We start from the raw sequence: 22,748 nt of genomic DNA on the forward strand, positions 1-22,748 counted from the left end.
TATCCCTCTCTCCCAAATCCTAGGTTCTCAGAATGTGACCTTATTTGGAAATAAGGTCTCTGAAGATGTACCTAGTTAAGATAAGGTCACACTGGGTTCGGGTGGGTTCAAATCCAATGTTTGGTGTCTTTATGAGAAAACAGAGACACAGAGAGACACACACAGGGAGAAGGCCATATGAAAGTGGAGGCAGAGATTGGAGTGATGCAGCTACAAGCCAAGGGATACCAAGGATTGCCTGCAACCACCAGAATCTAGGAAAGAAGCATGCAGCAGATTCTTCTTGATAGCCCTCAGAAGGAACCAAGTCTGCTGACACCTTGATTTAAGACTTCTAGACTCCAGAACTGTGGAAGCATAAGTTTCTGTGGTTTTAAGCCACCAATATGTGGCCATTTGTTACAGCAGTCACAAGAAATTAATATAGCCACCAACTTAACAGTGAGGACCTCTGAAATTCCATTCCTCAGGCCAGGTAGCATTACCAACTGTCAAGTGCCAGCCACTCCTTGATACCCTGACATGTTCTTCACCTCACATCCTACTGCAGGGGGCTGCTTTCTCTTTTTCTCCATGTCCATTCTGAACTCCTTATGGGCAAAGACCCAGATTTAATTCTTAGCTGTTTCCCCAGCTCCTGGAATATACTTGGTACTTAACAAATATTGAAAGGATGAAGGAATAAAATAGACACTTCTTGGCTACAGCAGTCTTTCCAAAACTTCAGAAACTCCAAGCAGCCTACCATTTTATGCATTCATTGTACGGGTGTTATTAAGTGCCTACTGTGTGCCAGGAACTGTGCTCGGGGCAGGGAACGTGGCGGTAAACAAATAAAAGGTAAACATTTCTGCTTTCTCATGGCTTATTATCTAGAGAAGAGATTGGGCAAGGGCATAGGTTAAACCAGCAGATACACTGATGTATTAATAGGTAGTTTTGGATGGCGATAAGTGCTCAAAAGAAAAAAAAAACATGATAATGGGTAGAGTAACTGGAGCTTCCTCAGTTCGATGGTGCTACGAAAGGTCTCTCTCTGGCATTTGAGCTGAGACCTAAATAATAAAGGGGATTCAAGTCTGACGCTCTGGAGGACAAGCCCTACAGGCAGAGGAAACAGCAAGTGCCAAGACCCGGAAGCAGAAATTAGCATGCGGTGTTGGGAGCACAGAGAAAAAACTGCTGAGCAAGGTCCTGAGGCCCCAGGGTAAGGAATGATGTCAGTGAGATAAACTTCTCCTTTTTCATCTCCTGAAGCCGGCAGAGTTCCAGTTCACAGGAGAGTGACTTATGTACGTTTCTGCGGTGAGGGAAGTGAAAATCAAAATTACGTTGGATGTTTACGGCTGGCAAAGGGGAGCCCCAAGGATGATCATATCCTGCTAAGGAATGGGGCTAGGTTTTTATCAAAGCCAAAGGGAGGAGAAGCCAGACCTCGAATTTTCTCCTCCTGAGATCATTGGTCTGAATGGCCACCCATGGAGGCTTGGTTATGCTTGTCTGTTTTGTTTACAGCGCTGTGTTCTTTGTGCTCTAGCAAAAGGCAAGGAGGACTGGACTTTTGGAGATCATGCCTCTGGCTGATTTGAGCCCTGTGTCACTGGTTCCAGCTTTTCAGCCATTCTGTGTCCTGCCGTTGGGTGGAAGGGATTTGAGAAGTGGCCTCATGTTAAGAAGTTGTTTTGTTTGTCCTTGGTTTCTGCATTTTCATTAAATCATAGAAGTCTTTAATTGCTTCCATGTGGCCGAAATGCTCCTTGATTGGAATTCTATGGAAAATAGAGTTTGCTTTATTAAGTAGCATTTCTTGAGGGATTTGAGTGCACTTTGGTTTCCTTCCTCTCCCTCCCCTCTTTTTCTCTGAGTTTTTAATTTGTTGCAATGTATAATCGCTTACTTCTGTGCTGGAATTGCTCTCCAAGCTTCTACGATCGTGTATTATAATTCCCTTTATTACTGCAGAATCATTTTTAGCCTTCAGTTAAGATGACTGGACAAGAATCAGATTAAATGGAATTAGTATCTATTTTTCATGGTGCATTGCTCCTGAGGCCAGCAGCCCCCCTTGCTTGCTAACTTTTTCTTGTGGTTTTGGAAAGAATGAAATTAGAAATAATCAATACCTGATCTCTTTTAAGCCTCAGGGCACCCTGGGGGACATAGGTGTAAGTAATCCACATTTTACCTCCTTAGAGAAGTAATATGACTTGTCCAAGGTCATCCATGCAGAGTGTGTCAGAGCTCCAATGCCAACCAAGCTTCTGGAAATCCAAAGCCATCTCTCAGATCCCTTCTACACTGTGATTTTCTAAAACATAAGTGAGCAGGGGAAAAAAAGCTGCTTCTGAGATGTTGGAACAAAACAAATTACATCTAGTGCAATGTGTTAGTGAGTCCTTTGCTGCAAACTATTGAAAATTAATGCTTCTTCTCCACTGGAATAAAAGGAATTCTATTTCTACTTAATACAGAGAATGGAAACATACTAGGGCTTAGGTGTATACCACTGTATTAGTCAGGGGTCTCCAGGGAAACAGAACCAATAGGATATACGTATACATAGAAAGAGATTTATTACAAGGAATTGGCTCATGCAGTTACGGAGGCTGACAAACCCCAAGATCTGCATGGTGAATTGGCAAGCTGGAGACCGAAGACAGTGACTGAGTCCAATAGCCTGAGAATCAGGAGAGCCGACAATTTAAGTGCCAGTCCAAGGGCAGGAAAAGACTGATGGCCCAGCTCAGGCCAGTAGAATTTCCTCTTAGTCTTTCTGTCCTATTTAGGTCTTCAACTGATTGGATGGGGCCCACCATCAGGAGGGCAATCTGCTTTACTCAGTCTCATCCAGGAACACCTTTATAGAAACACCCAGAATAAAGTTTACCCAAATATCTGGACACCTGGTGGCCCGGCCAAATTGACACATAAAATTAACCATCACAACTCCCTAGATTTAATTTTGCCTGTATCATTTACTAATGAAGTGGTCTTGGTCAAAATCTTATTTTCTTCATCTGTCAATTGGAAGCAATAATATCTGTCTCATAGGAATGTTGGAAGAATTCAATGAGATAGTTTTCTGAAGTGCTCAGCACACTGCCTGGCCCAGAGAAAATGTTCAATGGTTGCTAGTGATTTACTTTGTTACTATTACCATGTTACTGTTGATGATAACAAGTCCAGGAACACACAAGCAATGTTTTTGTGCATATATTTATGTTACATAGTTTGAGTCTAAACACTTTTTTTTTAAGTTTTGGCAAATGGCAATTTTTTTCAAAATAGAAGTCTAGCCACTGGAAGTTAGAAGATTCATATATAGCTTATGACTTTGATATTTGCTTCCCGGTAAACTTTGAGCACATTGTTTGCTTGCTCGTTTACAAAACACCTGTGTTGTTAATCTTACTCTCTTGGTATGGGGAGCACATAAGATTCAGTATGTGACATCACCGAGCTTGCATTGGCCCTTCCAGAGGATGCTGACTGGGGTGGAGAAGGGGTGCTGCTTGGTATCAGGCCCTGTGCAGGTGCTCGTATCCAGGTTAAGCGGGATGGAATTACTGCTGCTAAAGGTAGTGGAGGAGGGGATGGGGATGAGGGCAGGGAGGGCTGGGAAGGGAAGCTTGTGCAAAGGTCAGCTGGCAGAAATCCTCTGGAACGTGAATTGAGGAAAAAGGCTTTACAGGTAGAAGCATTGTGTAAGCATTATATGTCTTGTAAGAAAGTAGTACATTGTCATTAGATGGGTGGGTGGTTTGATGACCCTCAGAGGTGACAGCTGATTGCTTTGGAACCCATTCTTAAGGCAGGACTGAGAGTTATACATATATGGGGCCTTAAAGTATTTAAGGAAGAAGAAGGCCTCTTCGACATTGGTTTTCAAGTGGAAGTATTTGTCCGCAATAAGGACTACTGATAGAGAACATACAGTCCAGGTGTGCAGAGAAGCTGGCAAGCAGGTGGTGCCCTAGAAGTAGAAATGCAGGGCTCTGGGTGCAGAGGCCGGAGCTGGCCTGGGGGTGTGGTTGGGGGCAGGGCAGGGACGGGGAGGGTGGATATGAAAGCTACACCCACAGTAAGTTTCACTTGGTAAGCTTGGCCTTGGTAAGCTTCCAAGAGAAAGGGAAGCAAAGAAGAGCTAACATTTGTTTAAAGAGAGTGCTCTTCATCAAGGCTAAGTTTATGACCAGGTGTGCTCTGTGTTCCAGGCACAGTTCTAAATGCTTTGCATAGATTCTCTCCTTTGATAATATCTCACAACAAACCCGTGAAGCAGGTACTAATGTTGTCCCTATCCCCCATTTTACAGATGAGAAAACTAAAGGCCAGTGTAGTGAAGTAATTCACCCAGGGCCACACAGCTCTTCAGGGGTGGTGGTCACTTCGTCTTGTCATAGAAGGTCCTTGGAACCTAAATTGATCACGACACTTCCCTGCTTAAAACCTTCCTAGGAGGTCTCGCTGGTAGGAAGAGATCCCGGGCCCTCACCAGGCTCATCTTTGGCCTCACTCCTGGCTCCCAATACTTGGCTTAGATGTCCTCCTTTTCATTCCTTAAATGCATCAAGATCTTTTGACCTCCGGGCTGGGGCACTTCTGGATCCTCACCTCTACTGACCAAACCCTCTCTTGAGAACAAATATACTTAAGAAGATATTTGTTTGATGTAAGTTGGCTGTGAGCGGGGGAAGGGGGGTAACCCCAGACTTGCTCAACCCTCTGCCTCTGGTGCCTGCCCAGGATCCTTCTAGATCTCTGTGTGGCTCCTTCTCTCTCTTTCTTCAGGTTTTTACTCTAAATCAGTGGTGGTCAACCTGAAGGACATCTGGAAATGTCTGGAGACATTTTTTGGTTGTCACAACTGAGGGAGATGCTACTGGTATCTCTTGGGTAGAGACGAGGGATGCTGTCAAACATCCTACAATGCACAGGATAGCTGCCCCCTCCCACAACAAAGAACTATCCAGCCCAATGTCAGTAGTGCTGAGGTTGAGAAACCCTGATCTAAAGAGACATTCCAGCAAGGCCACCCGTGGTTGCCCCATCTAAAATCTCACCTCTCCTTTCTTACCCTCCATTCTTGGTGTCCCCCTTTCCTGCTTTATTATTTTTCTTCTGTGTACCTGTCACTCTCTGATAAATGATATATTTCACTTATTTATCTTGTTTATTGTTTGTCATCCACTACTGTATATGCTCTACAAGCACAGAGATTTATGTCCTTTTTGTTCACTGCTTTATCGTTAATGCCTAGGATATTGTCTAGCCCATAGTAAGTGCTCAATAAATATCAGTTGCATGTAAGAATGGATTCAGAGTCCAGGTAAGTAACAATCACCAGTTCATCATGGAGGCCGCTTGGATTAAAATCCATTTGCCATCCCTATGGAGACTCTTCTTGCACCCTGGAAAGTGATGGAAATCTTCCTTTTTACATCCTTTGGTGATGATGTTGCCTTTACTTTAGCCCTGACCAAGATCCCCCAAAAATGTTTTCCCTGAAAGCAAGAGTAGGGAAGGTGGACAGGCTCTTTTGTTGAACAATAATCCTTGAAGAAGTGAGTGTTCTATCAGGATGCCTTTGGAAGGACCCTTAGAATCATCCTTATACTTGACAGATGGAGAAATCAAGGCCTGAGCACATCCTCTAAGGACATTTAAAACACTTAAGAGTCTTTGATTTGTACTTGTGTGAAGTCACCCAGCAAAGAATTACCAGGATCAGAATTAGAACTCAGTTTTCTGCCTTCAGTGGAGATGGAAGGGGGAAAGTGAAAAATCCCGCATCAACAAATACGCTGCTGGCAGGCAAGCCACAATTCTCTAAAGCTCTCTTTTGCCTTGCAAGTTGTGATATCTAGCTGACAAGGAAGCAAATTGAATAGCTAAATGCAGAGCTTTCAGAGATGCTGAGATGCAAATTAGCCCAAACCACAGGCAACTGTGGATTTGAGGCTGGCGTGCAAAACAGAGGCTTCTCTTCCTTAGGTCTGCATTGTAAACTCACTTTGGTGGATAGCGTACCCTTGCTTTTTCCCAGACAGGCACTGTGCAAGGCGCTAGGGAGATGGTGAAAAACAAAACATTGATCCTGCCTTTGAGGAGTTTGCAGCCTGGAGAGGGAGACAGACAGAGGAGGGTGTCCTTGTTTGCATCTGCTGTCAGTGGCAATTGTGGGACAACTGGATAATTGGATTATACATTTTCTGAGGATAGAGATCTCTGTCTTGGGTGCCCTTAATGCCACCTAACACTGATGGCCAGAACAGTGATGATGGGTAAAAATTAATAAGCACTCCATGTGTACCAGACACTGTACTAAGCACTTCAGTGTATCAGTTCATTTAATCTTCACAACAGCACTACGAGGTGCAGGGACCATTATGGTTCCCATTTTCACAGCAAAGGCAACTGAGATTGAATATCTTGCCCAGAGTTACAGAGCAAAGACGTGCTGGCTATTGACATCTCCCAGAGTTACAGGGCAAAGACTTGCTGGCTATTGACATCTAGCCCCAGGCTGTCAGGTTGTCAAGTGTGTGGGCTGTTCTATAAGATGTATCACTGATATATATTATTTAATATCCACCCAACCCTGGCCTTGAGACTTTCTCCACCACTTAGTAATAATGCCCTTTAGGGTGTTTACTCTCTTCCAGTCACTGGTCCATGTATTATCTAGTATAATCCTCACAACGAAAGGTGAGGAATTATTATATCCATTTTATACCCAATGAAGTGGAGGCAGAGAGAGCTTACGTAATTTGCCTGAGATCACACAGCTAGTAAGTGGTAGAGCCAGGATTCAGGATATTTCATACAAGTGGAATCATTCAATACGTGGCATTTTGTGTCTGGCTTCTTTCTCTTTGCATAATGTTTTTGCCGTACATGTTAAAGCATTTATCAATATTTTACTCCTTTCATTGCTAATAGTATTCCATTATACAGAGATACCACTTTGTTTATCTGTTCATCAGTTGATGGACATTTGGATGGTTTCCATTTCTGGGCTATTATGAATGATGAAGCAATGCACAAGTCTTATTATATGTGACCTCTTATTACTAATATTTTCTGTCTCATGTCAGTCAAAAGGGATGAGTTCTGAAGCCAGGACATGGCTATGAACACTGATTCCAACATGTACCAGCTGTGTGAATGGGAAAATTAAGTAACCTGTCTGAGCTTTGGGGTGTTTTTTTATCACTTGTTAAAGGAGGATAATAATAGTAGCTACCTGATCATGCTCAAAAGCCTGAAATATATAATGCACAGTGTTTGGTTCATAATTAAACACACAATAAATGTGTGCCAGATAAGCAGTGAGAAGGAAAAACCAACCCAAAGTATATGATGTCTCTACCCATGGAGTTTAGAGTCATTGAGACATGAAAATGTAATAACTAGATGTAATGTGAAATAAAATAGAATTAAAATATAGTACTACAGGAGTAGTCAGCATGAGGCTCATAGTAGTTGAAAATTAAAAAAAAAATGTTTCTCAGTCTAGAAAATGGAGACTTTCCTGTAGTTTGGAAATCCTGGGAGGCTTCAGGATGGAGGCAAGACTTGGATGGATGTCTTGAATGAGCGAAGGATGGTTGGGAAATAGTGGAAGAATGTGTGGTGAGAGGAGTATTGCAGGTAAAGGGAAAGTTTGTCAGGCTGCAACGATGTCCAGGAGAGTGGTAGGTGCTGAGTGGGTGGGTAATGCTGGCATCTGCCTACTTTGTGCATCGGGGCTTTCAGACTATGATGAGAAGTGACCACAGTGCATGAGAGTTCCCGTTTCCTCAGCTCTCCAGCAACGTGTGGCATAGTTCAGTTTTGTTTTGTTTTTGTTTTTGTTTTGACAATCACATGGATGTTCAAGGGCTTGGATTTAATTTACCTTTTCTTGACTACCAGTGAAATAGAACATCTCTTCATTGCTTTATTGACCACTTTCTGGGAATGGTACTTTCACATTTTTTGCTCTTTTATATGTTATTGATTTTAAATCTGGAACAGTTCGTTATATATCCTAGTTACTAATCCTGTTCCAGCTCGTCGTTTATATTGTAGCATGTTTACAATGTCTTTTGTCGTATGAAATGTTTATATTTTGATGGATTCAAATGGATCGCTTGTTTCTCATATGATTTGTCTTGTGTTTATTTACAAGCTTTCCCCCTGTTCTGAGGTCACACAAAATATGCTCTCTTTTCTTCAAATAGTTTGAAAACTTTGATTTTCTTCATTTATATGTTTCATCCATCTGGAATTTATATTTGGTTATGTGAAGTGGAATCGAATTTATTTTTTCCATGTGAAAAGCCAACACTACTTACCCATTTGTCTATCCTTTCCCACTCCCCCATAAGGCCACCTCTTTCATAGACCCAGGTCTCATGCATGCTTCTGTCTATCAGCCCTCCATTCTGCCCTACTGTTCTGTTTATCCATCTTGCTTTCTTAATTTTACATTAGAACCTAAGCATGCCTTTGTGTTATTATAAACCATGGGTAAACACTATGTTTAAAGATTCCTATTTTCTTTCTAGTGGACATATCATGGTTTCTGGAATCATTTCTCCCTTGTAGGGCAGCACATTGTTTCTAGTTTTTTTTTTTTGCTATTATGAAGGCTCCTGTGGTGAATATTTTTGCATATAAAACATATACATAGTTTAGGATTATGTTCTTTGGATGGATTCCCAGAAATAGAATTACTAAGTCAAAGGGCATGAATATTTTTAATGCTTTTAATTCATGATATATATTTATTTTAAAAATTAAAGGGAATAAAGATTTTGGTAGATTCCTAGTATTCTATTATGTAGTTGTAGCCAAATGCGCTGTGACAAGTCTGGATCTGGGAATTGCCCTGTAGAAGTCCAAAAGAGAGATGAATGTGGTCTCTTTGATAAGATTTCTCTTTTCCTTTTTCTTAAACACATTTTTTGGTATTTTCATTTATTCAAGCCATCATTTATTAAGCACCTACTGTGTACCAGGTTCTACAGCAAAGTAGGCAGCAGGATCCCAATGAGCTTATGTTTTTTAGTAGGTAGAAAGACAGCAAATAGACCAAATCAAGTGATAAGTTCCTCCCGGAGAAAAGACATTGACTGATTAGGTAAAAAAGTTGGCTCCTATAGACTAGTGACAAGTGACACAGTACTTGAGATTTGAATGACAAGGAAGAGAAAGCTACACCAAGTAGAGGAAAGGCATCCACTCACGGATGGAATAGCGAGTGCACAAATGTCTGTGGTGGACCAGAGTGTGTCCCCGGGTTAGAAGGAAAGTCTGTGTTGCCAGAGCACAGGCTCGTGAGCTGTGTTCAATGAAGGGAACTGAGGCCAAGGAAAAATACCAAGTCCCAACCACGCAGGGCAGTTTGCTCCATGGCTAAAAGCAGCAATGGGAATCCACCGGATGGTTTCGACAGGGAGTGATGCAATCTAGTGGGCGTTGTTCAAAGATCATGCAGGCTTCTCAGCAGAGCACAGGTACAGGGAAACAGAGTGCTGGCAGAGAGAAAGATTAGGAAGCAATCACTGCTGTCCAGGCTGGAGGTACTGGAGGTCCAGACGAGGAGTGCAGGTGGAGGGAGAGAAATGTGGGTGGGCTCCATTCTAGGTTGGAAATAGATTACTGTTGGATTGGGGGTGTGGACTTAGGAAAAGAGCAAAGTCAAGAATATGTCCTAGGGCTTCCCTGGTGGCGCAGTGGTTGGGAGTCCGCCTGGCAATGCAGGGGACACGGGTTCGTGCCCCGGTCCGGGAAGATCCCACATGCCGCGGAGCGGCTGTTCCCGTGAGCCATGGCCGCTGAGCCTGCACGTCCGGAGCCTGTGCTCTGCAGCGGGAGAGGCCACAACAGTGAGAGGCCCGCGTACGGCAAAAAAAAAAAAAAAAAAAAAAAAAGAATATGTCCTAAAAGTTTGGGCTAAGAGAGTGACAACTTGGAATTACATTATTGACATAGAAAAGAGTGGGGAGAATAGGTTTGAGGTGTGGTAAAAATAGGGGTGGGTCTGGCTTTGGCCATGTTCAGTCTGAGATGCCTCTTTGGTTAACAAGGGGGGAAGTTGGTGATGCAGCTGGAGCCAGGGATCTGGAGCCCAGGGAGAAGCTGGGAGCTGTGATACAGACTTAGAGGGAATCTAAGACCCCAATAAACAGATGTGTAAACTGAAAAGAGCATGGAGGCTTTCGGCCATCATCAAGAGAAATCTATCATTTTCCTTCTGAGTTTTGAGATTATGCTGGATTTCTTCTATTTATCTTTGTGAACGAAAACCTTTTCCCTTTTCCCAAGGAAGAAGAGGGAAAAACACGAGTTTTCTTTTCTTGCTTCAGTCCTGGCATGGCCTTCCAATTTTGAGTGGTAACTCTAAGAATTATATTCCTGTCATTTGATTCCGATGCAATTGGGCAGGTCACAAAATTAAGCTTTTGCGTCTTGCAAGCTTTTCCAGAAGTGTTCTCTCATTGTCTTCTGTGTGTATGTTGGAACAGAAAATTTGTGCCTGATTTTATGGTGCACTGTTTCCAAGATATACGACTTGCTGCCTCATCACATTATCCTGCCTCTCAGGACCTCTCACACCTAGAGGGTATGATGTAATATGAGGTATGGTGCTCGCCGCCCAGAACTGTCACCAGCGAGACCCATGCTTCTAGAGTAATGCTTCGCTAGGTCATTTTCAAAGTGGGTTTGCGCAGGGTCCCTAGTATATTATTTTTTGATATGTCAGAATGCGTGTTTCCAGGTTGGAGTCTGACAGAGGAAATTTAATTATGAAGAAAATACTCCTCCTCCTTCACACCAGAATAGTATAGATGAGAACAGGCAGTGAAACTTTGCAGCTAGAAACAAACATTCAGGAATCACAATATTCAAGAACCAAATACCAATGTTGCCCCTTACTTGGTCTGTGACCTTGGGTATATAACTTGACCTCCTGGGGCCTCAGTTTCCCCATTTAAATTGGGATAATAAAAGTACCAACTTGATAGGGATTCTGTGATGACTAGAAAGTAATTCATTGTGAAACTCCTAAGCACTTTCGTTGTCACTCATTAAATATTTAACACCCCTGTTTAACAGACACGTGAACAAAAAAGAGAATAGAAGTGTCCAACCATCATGAAAACACGATTGTGTTTCTTCAGGGTTTTGAGAATATGCTGGTTTTAATTAAACAAATATTTATTTGCTAAATGAAATAATTTAAATAGTCAAGTAATTGAGTACTTATTTGTTGCATGCCTGCCAGGTGTTAGCAAATATAACAGGCACGGGTAGAGATCCTGCCCTCATAAAGCTGATAGCAATCCAAACTTTAAAAAAAAAGTGATTATTTCATAATAGTTGCAATAAGTCCAAAGCTTATTTTTGGCACCTCAACTTGTATACATTTTAGTCATTATTTTTAGATTATTGTAAATAGCATTTCTCTTTGGAATCCTCACAATTAATTAATACTTTAGTAGGTCAAGGGCAGAGATTGAAATACATGATTTTTCCAGGTGTTTGGGGTGTTTGATGTAGATTTAGCTACAGAGGCATATCTGCTGGACGCCAATTCCTGTCTCTCTGTCTGTTTTAAGAAATGTCTCTCCCAAGGCAGCAGCACAAGGGAGTGAAATGTAGTAGACACTTTCTAAAAGGGAAGCCTCGAATTGTGAGTGAAACCCTGAGATGTTCTATCAAGACACATAATTTACTCTCTTAGTAACATGCCGTTTTAGAATTTCTCTGTTAAAATGATAACTAACGTTTACTGTTAAATCAAATGCAATTTAGTTAAGAATGAACAAAGTCATAGTTGAGAATGAGAGAGGAAAAAAAACCAAAATAAAACTACAACCTCTGGGGGACCTCCCTGGTGGTGTAGTGGTTAAGAATCCACCTGCCAATGCAGGGGACACAGGTTCAAGCCCTGGTCTGGGAAGATCCCACATGACACAGAGCAACTAAGCCCACGTTCCACAACTACTGAGCCTGCACTCTTAGAGCCCGCGGTGGTGTAGTGGTTAAGAATCCACCTGCCAATGCAGGGGACACAGGTTCAAGCCCTGGTCTGGGAAGATCCCACATGACACAGAGCAACTAAGCCCACGTTCCACAACTACTGCGCCTGCACTCTTAGAGCCCGCGAGCCACAACTACTGAGCCCATGTGCCACAGCTACTGAAGCCCGCATGCTGCAACTACTGCAGCCTGTGTGCCTAGAGCCCGTGCTCCGCAACAAAGAGAAGCCACCGCAGTAAGTCAAGAGTAGCTCCTGCTCACCGCAACTAGAGCAAGCCTGTGCAAAGCAACAAAGACCCAACGCAGCCAAAGAATAAATGAATAAATAAATAAATTTATATTAAAAAAACTACAACCTCTGGGACATGAGATTAAAAAAAATTGCATAACGTTAAATAAAAAGGGGGGATTTAAAATTCTCTCCCTGTGTTCATTACATGCTTGTGCAAAATTACCAGCTAGTGAGAGCAAATGATCTTACCCTATTACTTTTATTTCTGTGTCTCGATGTAGAATTCCATCGATGTGTTGGAAAGCCTTGCTTTGAGCTGTCTGTTCAGGAAACAGAGCCCCAAACATTCAGTGCATTAACTGGAGATTGAAACAACGAAGAAGACAGTAGAAATTTTGAAGAACATTGCTCTAGACAAAGAACATCGTAGTAAAGTGCTTATATGAGCCCAAACTCAAGAGCCAGAGTCCCTGTATTTGAAATATCTCTGCTACTTGTTAGCGTCATAGTCTTAAGCAGATATTTAACTTCTCTGTGCCTCAGTTTTCTCATCTATAAAATGGCATTAATAATAGGACTTAGCCCCTAGGGTCATTGTGAGGTTTCAAGGAGTTTATATTAGTCAATGGATTCAGAATGGTGGCCGGCACACAGAAATGCTATGTTAACTGTTGACTACTATTATTAAATGCTGCTAATTTGGAATAAACATGGTTTGATACAAGACTCCTAGGTTTGGAGAAATGAAGGAAGCAAAAAGACCTTTGTAGTTAGAGAAAATAAAAACCTGCACCCCCTTCAGTGTGTGAGAGTCTCTAGAAAGGGAAAGCCAGGAGATTTGGCAGGAGATTATTGTCTTCTGTCTCAACATATGCAAGTGACAGGCAAAGAAATTTAGGGAAAGCAAGTCTGGCCAAGTGTGCATCAGTCTTGGTCCTGGAGACACACGTTTCCTCTGCAGTGTTTTCTAAGAGAGGTCAACTGACGTGTGTAAGATGGGAGTGACCACAATGGTAAGATACAAATGAATAATGTGCTAGCTATGTGTGCGTGAGTATAAGACAGTAGGGAGATGAGATATCATTATTTTCTAGAACCGCAAGATACTGAAGAAAGTCAATGCCCTCCTCATCTTCCCGTTTCCAGACCCCTTCATACATTCTCTCCACTTTGACCTGTTTAAGTTTATTTTCACTGAAAAAACACACTTTTCAAGAAATAGATGCTTTATGTATGGTTCATTCTTTGGAGGGGGTGTATGTGTGCCACGTGACAAGTGGTTGCCATGGTAATTTCTCATTATTGTTGAATTGAAAAATAATTACTCTGGCAAAAATCCCACATAACCTGTCAGTGCTTAAGTTAAAGATGCTGGGGGCCAACCCTGGCACCAGGATCCTGTTTTTGGTGGAAAGGGACAGAGATAGGAATGGAAGAGAATCCGGGTTGGAAGCAAAATGCTTTTGTGGATTTTTAAATATAATTAAGACTCTCTTCTGCTATTTGACCTGAGTGCATCTCTCATCCTGATATATGATTTGGCTGCCGGGGCTACTTGGGCTCACCTGTGACATGGGACAAAGGGACCAAGGATTTTCATCACAGAAATGTATAGAGGGGATTACTTAGAGTGGAGAAGCTTTAATGGTGTTTTTACCTAATTAATATATACGAGAATTGTAGGCCGCACCCCTCCACCCTCGTCTGGGTTCGGGCTGAGTTAATTTCGTCTTAATTTACCTGGAGGCTGCTCTCTGCTATTGTTACTTTCCAGCTTTGGGAAAAGAATCCACTTTTTACTTATTAATATTCACTAAGCACTAACTATGCACTGTTCAGGTAGTAAACAACAGCCAGGATTGAAAGGAAAAGGCAGGCATGACCTCCATGAGAAGCCTCGTGGCAGAGTGTATGGAGTTAGATGCCCCTCACTCCTTACCTCTGCGCCCACACATTGAGGTGTTTGGTACTCAGTCATTCTGTCTCATGAGCCATTTCGGAGGACCATGAAGCAACTATGCTTCCTTTCTTGTGTTGTGTCAAGAACTCATCCTCCTTTTGGTTAATGAAGTCCCTGGAATACACTCTACCTTTAAAAGAATGATAGGAAAACTTTTATTAGTAGTGGTATTTCCATCGTTGCATATTGTTTGGACTTTCAGATGCTCATCTTTCTCCTGGCAGAGCTGGACTCTGTTTTGTAATTCTGTGGATCTTGTTATTAGGTCTCACTTGGAAATATATCGCTTGGAAATGCTCCTAGTTTCATCTCTACCCGTGCGTCTTCAGACCAGAAGTCTTCAATCTGGAAGCATAGGGACCTCCTAATGGAAGAGCCAAAATATACACAAGTGCACACCCTATGCCTAGGCTTGGCCGCTTTAGATATATGCCCCAGAGAAATTCTTACACATTAACACAAAGGGACACTGCAAAGATACTTATCGCAGCATTGTTGTAATGGCTAAAAATTAGAAACTGTCTAGAGATCATTAGTAGCAAAATGCTTAAATAAAATATATTCTTTTCATCTAGTGTACTACCATGTAGCTTACATAGGAAAGAAGAGGCCCTAATCTATAAAATGGAGACGTCTCCAAAACACATGTTGAATGAAAAAAATAAAAGTTTTAAAGACGGAAACATAATGTATGATATCATTTAAGTAAAATATTAAAAACATAAACCAGGGCTATGTATGCATGGAGTCATGTATGTATATAAATAAAAAGATGGGCTAGGAAGGGCCATGTGATTTTCACGAAATGGTTGTTTATGGGAGCCTGGGGGAAGGGAGAGAAAAATACAGCAAGCTATGGAGACCCAGGACGTTTATCTTTATTTATAATTTTTAATTCCTTTTTAAAAGGAAAGAAAGATATTATTTTAATAATTGTTAATTCTGGATAGTGGGCCATAGGCCTTCCCCATATTATCCTCTATTCTCTATTTTTAAAAATGAATAAAGTAAAACATCACTTATTTATTTATTTTTAAACATCACTTATTTAAGTTACAATCAATGAAGTGTATTCACTTAACCAATGTTTCACGGAAAAGAACAAGAAAAATGCCCAAAGGTGGTTCAGTGGAATGGCAGTGTAGGTGGGAAGTAATTTCTGCATCAATATGAACTTGTCACATGCACGGTTGGTACATCCACTGATGAAAAGTGAGGCAACAGTGATACGACAGAGAGAAGCCTCTGCTTGTACACTGTCCTGGTCCCCTAGCCACTGAGTTTAGACTTAAGATTCCTGCAGTCTTCGCGGAAGAATCTCACTCACTGTGTGGTTACGGCCTCACCATCTGTTCTACTCCCTACTGGGTAATTTATAGGTGGGAGATCTGTTGAGGATGGAGAGATGCCTAATGCCCGGTCCTTATCCTTAAGCATCTCATGGTCCTCTACAGCAGCCACAAGTTTAGATAAATTTATTTTACAAGGCAGTGATTCAATTATAATATGATCCACACTCTAACAGGGGGAGAGGTATCAAGCTTTCTTGGCATAGGCGACAGGGGAAAAAGGAATCAGAGGACTGGGACTTGGTATTTGCTGGACATGCCAGGCCAAAAAACAGCATATGCAAAGACAAGGAGGCAGGAAATGGTTAAAGAGGGACCCTTGGTTTGATAAGGTAAGTTGCTGGGTCCTTTGGCTCCACCCAGGCCAACTCCTGACCGTGCTGGTCTCCAGAGCGGTAAGAGTGGCTTTTCCCTGGATAGAACATCTTTTCCGATATATCCACCAAATGTTGTATCTATGCTATGTGGCAGTAACTGGTGTGCCCGGCCACCCCACCTACCAAAAACCTCAGGCTACATTGTCCACAACCCGTGAGGTTGTTAGCTCAGCTCTGTGGCTGAGAACTGAGATTCCACCGGTCACACTGCAAGATCTTCTGCCAGAGATTTCGTATTTGGTTCAGCACAGGTCTTTGTAGCTGCATTGCAGCGGCTGCCTGGACTCCTGGCCTAGTCATTAGGCAAATGTCTTCCATAAAATTACCTCACTGATCCCAGGAACTATACCAGCCAGCAAAATGGAAGGAAGGGATGTTCAAAGAGGAGGTTTATTTTCAGAAAAACAACATGAAGGTAGGGAAAAGTGGGCAAAATCTGAAAGAACTGGAGGAGGAGATCTGTTCAAGCAAAATTTCCTCTTGCTAATTAATGCTGGCCTCTTCTTCTACTCTTGTGAATCTTTTTGTCTTCAACCTAAGGTGGAAAATCACTTTTTAAGCAGAATTATTTGGAAAAAACCTGGCCTGGTCAGTTCATCAATTGTAACAAATCTGCTACTGTGGTGAGGGCTGTTGGTAACGGGGGAGGCTATGTATGTGTGCGGGCAGGGAGGGTGTGGGAATTCTCTGTACCTTCCTCTCAATTTTGCTATTTAAAAAAATAGACTGGAATTAGGCAGACTTGGATGTGAACTTTAGCTTTGCCACTTTCTAGCTGTCTGATCGTTACTAAGGAGTTTAACTTTTTTGAAATTCAGATTCTCTGTTTATAAATATCTGAAGGTCAAAGGAGACCATAAGAAAAAATAATAATAGCTGCCATTTATTGAGCAACTATTATGTGCTGGGCAGTTTCTCCTTAGCCCTCACAGTCCACTGAACTGATTGTTCCCGCTTTACAAATGAGCAAATAGATGCAAATAAGTTAGGAGGCTTGACTTAGGTCATCAACGAATGAGAGGCAGAATTCATAATGTTGAAGCCAATGTAACATAGAGGTTAGAGTATAAATTCTTCTAAGGATGCCTGCTCTGCCCCTGGGGGCAATTAGGACAGTTGTGAATATAAGATGGTTCAATTCATGGAAAAAACTTAGAAAATATTGAGTTATGGGTACTACTGTTAACCCAGGGCCCCCCTAGCATGTATTCTTTCCACGATCTCCTTCCTTCAGAAAAAAGCCAAGTCAAGACTGGCCTGTACTTGACATTTAGTAATATTTTCTTAAAAATACTACTTTTTAATTCCCTTTCTCCATCAGCATTTTTCCTCTCACAACTAAGGACTAATTCAAAAGCCTTATATACGTGTATTGGGGGGCAGTTGACAACTATAGCTTAAAAATAATATCCAAATTTTTTTGTGTGCCAGTTTAAAAATATTGGCCAATAGACAAAGTAGGGTCAACCATCTAGAGCTCACAAAAACTGTGTAAGTGATTTTCTTGAGTTGGGTTTTTGATGGAACAAAAAGGAATTCCAGTCTTTCATCCACTCATTCATTCTATCAGCCAAAATGTGTATCTATTCTATTATGTACCTATTATGTGTCTGGCCCTGTGAAAGCACATATCACATTTTTAGTTTTGGAATGTTCTTCCAAGATTTGTGACCAAAGCCAATTGATTTTGTGTGTGTGTATAGTCACCTGGTATGACCTTCTCCTACCAAAACTGTCCTGACATTTCCTGAGACATTGACTCATCTCACGTTCCATTATAGTTAGAATCAAATGTCGTCCCCCCTTCTTGGGTCATTAGTCCCCCTCCCCCCTTGATTTCTGCCAACAGTTACTTGTCTGGTCCCCGTGGAACCTGTATGGCTGCTCATAGACAATTCTCCCACCTCCTTACAGCCTGAATCCTTTCTTTTCTCCTAGTGACTTCCGATCAGCCTGGGTTCTCCCTGGGCTTTTACCTTCCACTAGTCCATTTTCTAGCAGACGTGCTAAAAACCAGGAATTAGATGACAGGAAAATGGAGGTAGAGGAACTGATCTAGTCCCTGGGCCTTTGAACAATTAGCAGGCCAAAAGGAGTTGATAAATTTCCATTCAGAGTTTTCACTGTGTTATGGGCAGGTATTGTTGCCAAGTAAATGGGTTACAAATAGTTGAAGTGATTTGGAGACATGCTTGATATATAAACATTTTTGATGCAGAGTTCTTTAGCGCGTGGAATGCTTCATCCCTTAGGAATGGTGTTAAAGATGGTAGATAAAGGTAGGAAAGGGGCATTGTATTGATCTTTACTGTGCTCCAGGCACTCTGCTGGGAACGTTACAGCCATTAACTTATTGAATTTTCACATCTACCTTGCAAGATATTTATTAATGTAACTGTTGTTGCATCTGCTGTGCAAGATAGTTATTACTGTTGTTATTACTATCATTATTGTTATCTTTAATTTCCAAGTAAGGAAACAGGGTCAGGGAGGTAAAATAAGCTGTCCGAGTTCACATAGCTGGGAAGAGGTCGTGTCAGGATGAGCATCCTCTGAGGATTGCCCGCAGGACGAATTCCACCAGTGTTGTAATACCACCTGCCCTACCGCATGGTGCCGGCCTCTTTCTGGGCGTGAGTCCTGGCAGTGGGACAGTAAGTACAGCGAGGAGGTGGAAGAGAAACCAGCCTGAGACAAAATATGCCCTTTTCCATCTCCCTTCCTTCTTTCTGAACCCTAGCCCTTGCCTTCCCAAAGACGCCAGAGAACTGAGTCGGCAGAGACCGGGGCAGATCTCAGATGTCCGATAGTCCCACAGTCCCTATATAGGAATTCTGAAAGCGTTCCCCCCACTTTCACTTTCTCTCTAATATCGTATTACATGATTAAAATATAGTTCTGGGACAATCATTCCTTGAACCGGCATTTTGACACCACACTTAATAACTATTATGGCATGAAAGTGAGTATTTTAAAAAGCTACATGTGAACACCAGCTCTGCTGTTTATTGGCCGGGTGGACTTGGGCAAGTTACCTTCACCACCTAATCTGTTTCTGCGGTTGTAAAACTGGTATGATAACGTGAGCGGTTCCAGCCAGTCACCGAACAGCTTTCATTGAGTAATACCATGGCCTCGTCACCGTCGGGGGCCTGGGAGATGGAGAAGCAGGCAAAATGCAGCCCCCACTCACAAGAAACTGATATTGTACTGACAAGGGAAAAAAAACAAACCCAAGAATCAGTGTGGTAATGAGGAGCAAGTGAGAAAACGTATTTAAAGTATTTAGAACAGTGTTTGGCGTGTGATAAGCGCTCAATAAATGTTAACCATTATTCTTTTTCCATCCGTATAGCAATTTGAAATGAAAAAAACCCTGTGTATCCAGCCTCCCAAATAGGGTTTCTTGCCCCATCTGCTTCTTCACTTCCAGGCCCACTGATTTTTCTAGAAGCTCTGACAGTTTCCACAGCATTCAGGCCCTGTGCCGTGGTCTCAGGTGTGGAGCGAAGCTGTCTGTTTGATGCTCAGTCGGCTGTGTCCCGCAGTGGGTTTGAACCCTTTGAGGGTAGAGACCAATCTCTTATCCTGCTGTGTATTCTGAGGACCTGCACGTAATAAGTGCTCGATAAACATTTGTTTCTGAAGGGAGATGGGAGGGGGGTAGTTTGTATGTGGAGTCATGATATACCCCTGGATGGTTTTATATTTACTGTATTCTACTAAGAAAAGTGTTGGCTTTTGGTGTGGCGATTGGGAGGAGGCCAGAGAAAAAGAGACAAGGACATTCATTTGTCTAAGCTTCTTCTTTTCTGTAAAGAAGAACAGCATCAATCTTCAGTGGCCCCTTAATTATTCCCACTGGGACTGAAGGCTTATTCCCAAGGCCTGCCAGTGACAACAACTTAATGTTGTCATAAGCAGAACAACTTAATGGGAGGAAGAGAGGCTGGTGAGACCTTGGCCAGGGCCCCAGCGTGGGGGCCTTTAAGAGAGGAGAAGCAGGCCCCTCTGTGTCCCTCCCCCATCTGACAGGCAGCTGGGAAACATCTTGCCCTGAAATCTGGCGCTAACCAACAATTCTCTGGAAAAAGATTGCGCTTAAGAATTTGAGGGTAAATCGAGCACTATACAGAGAATGAGGCCCAGGTATGATTCCCCCTTTTAAATGTAACACTTTGCATAACCCTCCTAATTCCCTCTTAGAGGAGGCCCTTCCTCTGCCCTTGAAGCTTAGCAATGTTTTTAATGGCCTTCAACTGGGCCAATTTCAAATTATTTTCTGGATGAGCAAGGGAAACATTCAACCCAAGACAAACAAACAGAGTTCATGTGGATGGTTTGCATTCTGCTGAACTATTCTGTTTTTAATAACTGATTTAATAATGAGCAAGTGATTGCCTCTAATCTTAAACCAATCCTCAAGAACAATCCATATGCATGTGATGGTTGCTTATGCACAAACTCATCTTTCTACATAAATCCATGTAGCAATACCTGTATCTCTTATAGGGATATTTGCATAGAGGAAGGCTACAAGCCACACACAACTTGTTTTTTGAATAAATTACTGTTAAAAAATGTACTCTCCTTAACCTGGTTGTGATATTGTGCTTTCTGTTTGTAAAATCGGACTCCTAAATGAGCAAAGAGAAAGAGAGAGAGAAAAAGCTGAATGCATTTTACATCAAAAGCAAACCTTTTTTCTTAAAAAATGTCACATTGTGCTCCAGAATACGTTGATTAAATCTCCCCAAATATGTCCTCGAGAATTAATTTTCATTTGCTTTGCATTAACTCGTTTATTGAATTGGAATTCAGTCCCCATTTGAGGCAATTAATTTGAAGAGTGACCACACGCCTGCCCACACCCCTTCCAGAACACCCACACGCATATGCTAAGTCCCGAGCCACCGATGACTGGATTCTTCTGCCTTTTTCCCTTTTCTTTTCCCCTTTGAAATATTTTTCCACTCTTGCCTGTTAAATAAACGATCTGTCTTTTTGCAGGACAGCGACAACCTCTGGTGGGATGCGTTTGCCACCGAGTTTTTTGAAGATGACGCCACATTAACCCTTTCCTTTTGTTTGGAAGATGGACCAAAGCGATACAGTAAGAAAGAAGTTTATTTTCTCTAATATTCCCTCTTCTTGCGCCCGTAAGAAAACCACAGGGGTCTTCAGAGAATAATGCAGTGCTGACAGGCTGACAATAATCCCGGCCTCCTGCCTCTGATCAAGGCACTGTCACCGGGTGGCAGCCCGACTCGGCAGCAAGAGATTTCCTTCGAGGCTTAGGGTGTTTGGGCATTTGCCAGTTTAGAGAGCGAGGCAAATGTGAACCAAGCCCCGCAATGATAAGTGGTAGCTGAATTGTGGAGACTTGCCATCCATCTCTTCCCCGCGACCCTTCTTTATGCTTGACAACACTTCACCCCCAACCTTCTGCTTCTGAAGTTCCCTTTAAAAAAATATCCTCACAATCACTGTATCAGCTATATCCTTCTAATTCCCTCTTATCAGTTATCTCAGGTATTTATTTGACAAGTGCTATGTTTTCTTGGGGGCGGGGGAGCCCACAGCTGCTTTGAACACACACTTTGGGATTTGTGTTGACAGAATTTATATATAGTTCCTTGTCTTTCTGGCGAGTGATAACTCTGTAAAGATCCTCAAATTACAGCCTGTGGCACCTTGGGTAACAGCTGATCTGTCCTGATTAGGTTCAGCCAACTTGTCAGAGATCAGATTTGCTAGTTGTGCTGTAAGACCGAGAGGCATAAATACGTCAGCACAAAGACAATTAATGTCCAGTTAGATCAGAGAGAGATGCGTTTTCAGAGATCAGCGTTGCACATGTGAAGGGATCTGTCTGTCAGAGGGTAAAACATCCCAAATGTCTCAAACACGGAGCTGATGATGGGACCAACCACAGTATGTACAAATGAGTCAGTCCAGAGCATTGAGTAAATGATAGGTAATAGCACTCTTGATATACACAATGAAAAGATCTGATTGTTGCTAAATATATTTCAAAGCCACTAGAGTACAACCAGTGCTTTTTTTTTTTTTTCCTTAATTTTACAGGACTTTAGATAACTTAGTATTTGGATCTATTGTATGATGAGTTGATTAATTATGCTAATAAATAGATGGTGATTTTGCAAAAGTGGCAAACAGTGGAAAGCAGGACAACTTGCTCAATTGAAACTCATTGCCAGAAGCATCTCTTTAGATTTGTATATTGTGGGCTTTCAGAGGCTGGGACATTTTTTAATAAATATTTTGGGTGAGAGGGCAGCTAGTGTGCCAGACAAGGGGCTTTTCCAGAATGTCTTTACATTCAACGTAATGACACCTGTTGCAAGCGCTGGCAAGCCCACTTCATCGGGGGTCTTGATGAGTTCACTCGCTTTCTGTGTGTGGGTGTTCCCAAGCAGCCTCACACCCTTCAGAGTGGGAGAGTCGGGTACAGAAGCTGCCGTTTCAGAACTCCCTGGGAGATAAATGAACTTGGCAATCCAACAATTACTCTCTCCCCAAAAGCCTGCCGGATCAATGGTGAATAATTTCGAACCAAGCAGTCATCCATCCTCTGAGTCTTCTTATTTTTTTCTGAGGCATAAGCTCAGATAACTTCAAGTTATCATTGTTTTATGTTCCTGTGCTTTGTGTGTGTGTGTGTGTGTGTGTGTGTGCGCGCGTGTGTGTGACTCCGTCAGGGTCTGCTCAGGGAACTAGAATTACTAATAAAACAGATTCTCAATCTTCCATCTGTCCACCCCGACCCCAACATC

The 22,748-nt window shown here is 42.2% G+C and overlaps 1 protein-coding gene across 8 annotated transcripts in view; it reads left to right on the forward strand.

Annotated features, from left to right (window-relative positions):
• LDB2 (LIM domain binding 2) overlaps positions 1-22,748 on the forward strand; it is a 394,247-nt gene that overhangs the window by 121,079 nt on the left and 250,420 nt on the right. For all 8 annotated transcript variants that reach the window (XM_024119526.3, XM_024119525.3, XM_024119527.3 and 5 more), the window contains exon 2: positions 20,962-21,064. In XM_024119526.3, coding sequence (XP_023975294.1) covers positions 20,962-21,064 — 103 coding nt within the window. The remainder of the gene's footprint in view (positions 1-20,961; positions 21,065-22,748) is intronic.

Source organism: Physeter macrocephalus, chromosome 7, assembly GCF_002837175.3.
Source record: "Physeter macrocephalus isolate SW-GA chromosome 7, ASM283717v5, whole genome shotgun sequence".
NCBI classification, from domain to species: domain Eukaryota; kingdom Metazoa; phylum Chordata; class Mammalia; order Artiodactyla; family Physeteridae; genus Physeter; species Physeter macrocephalus.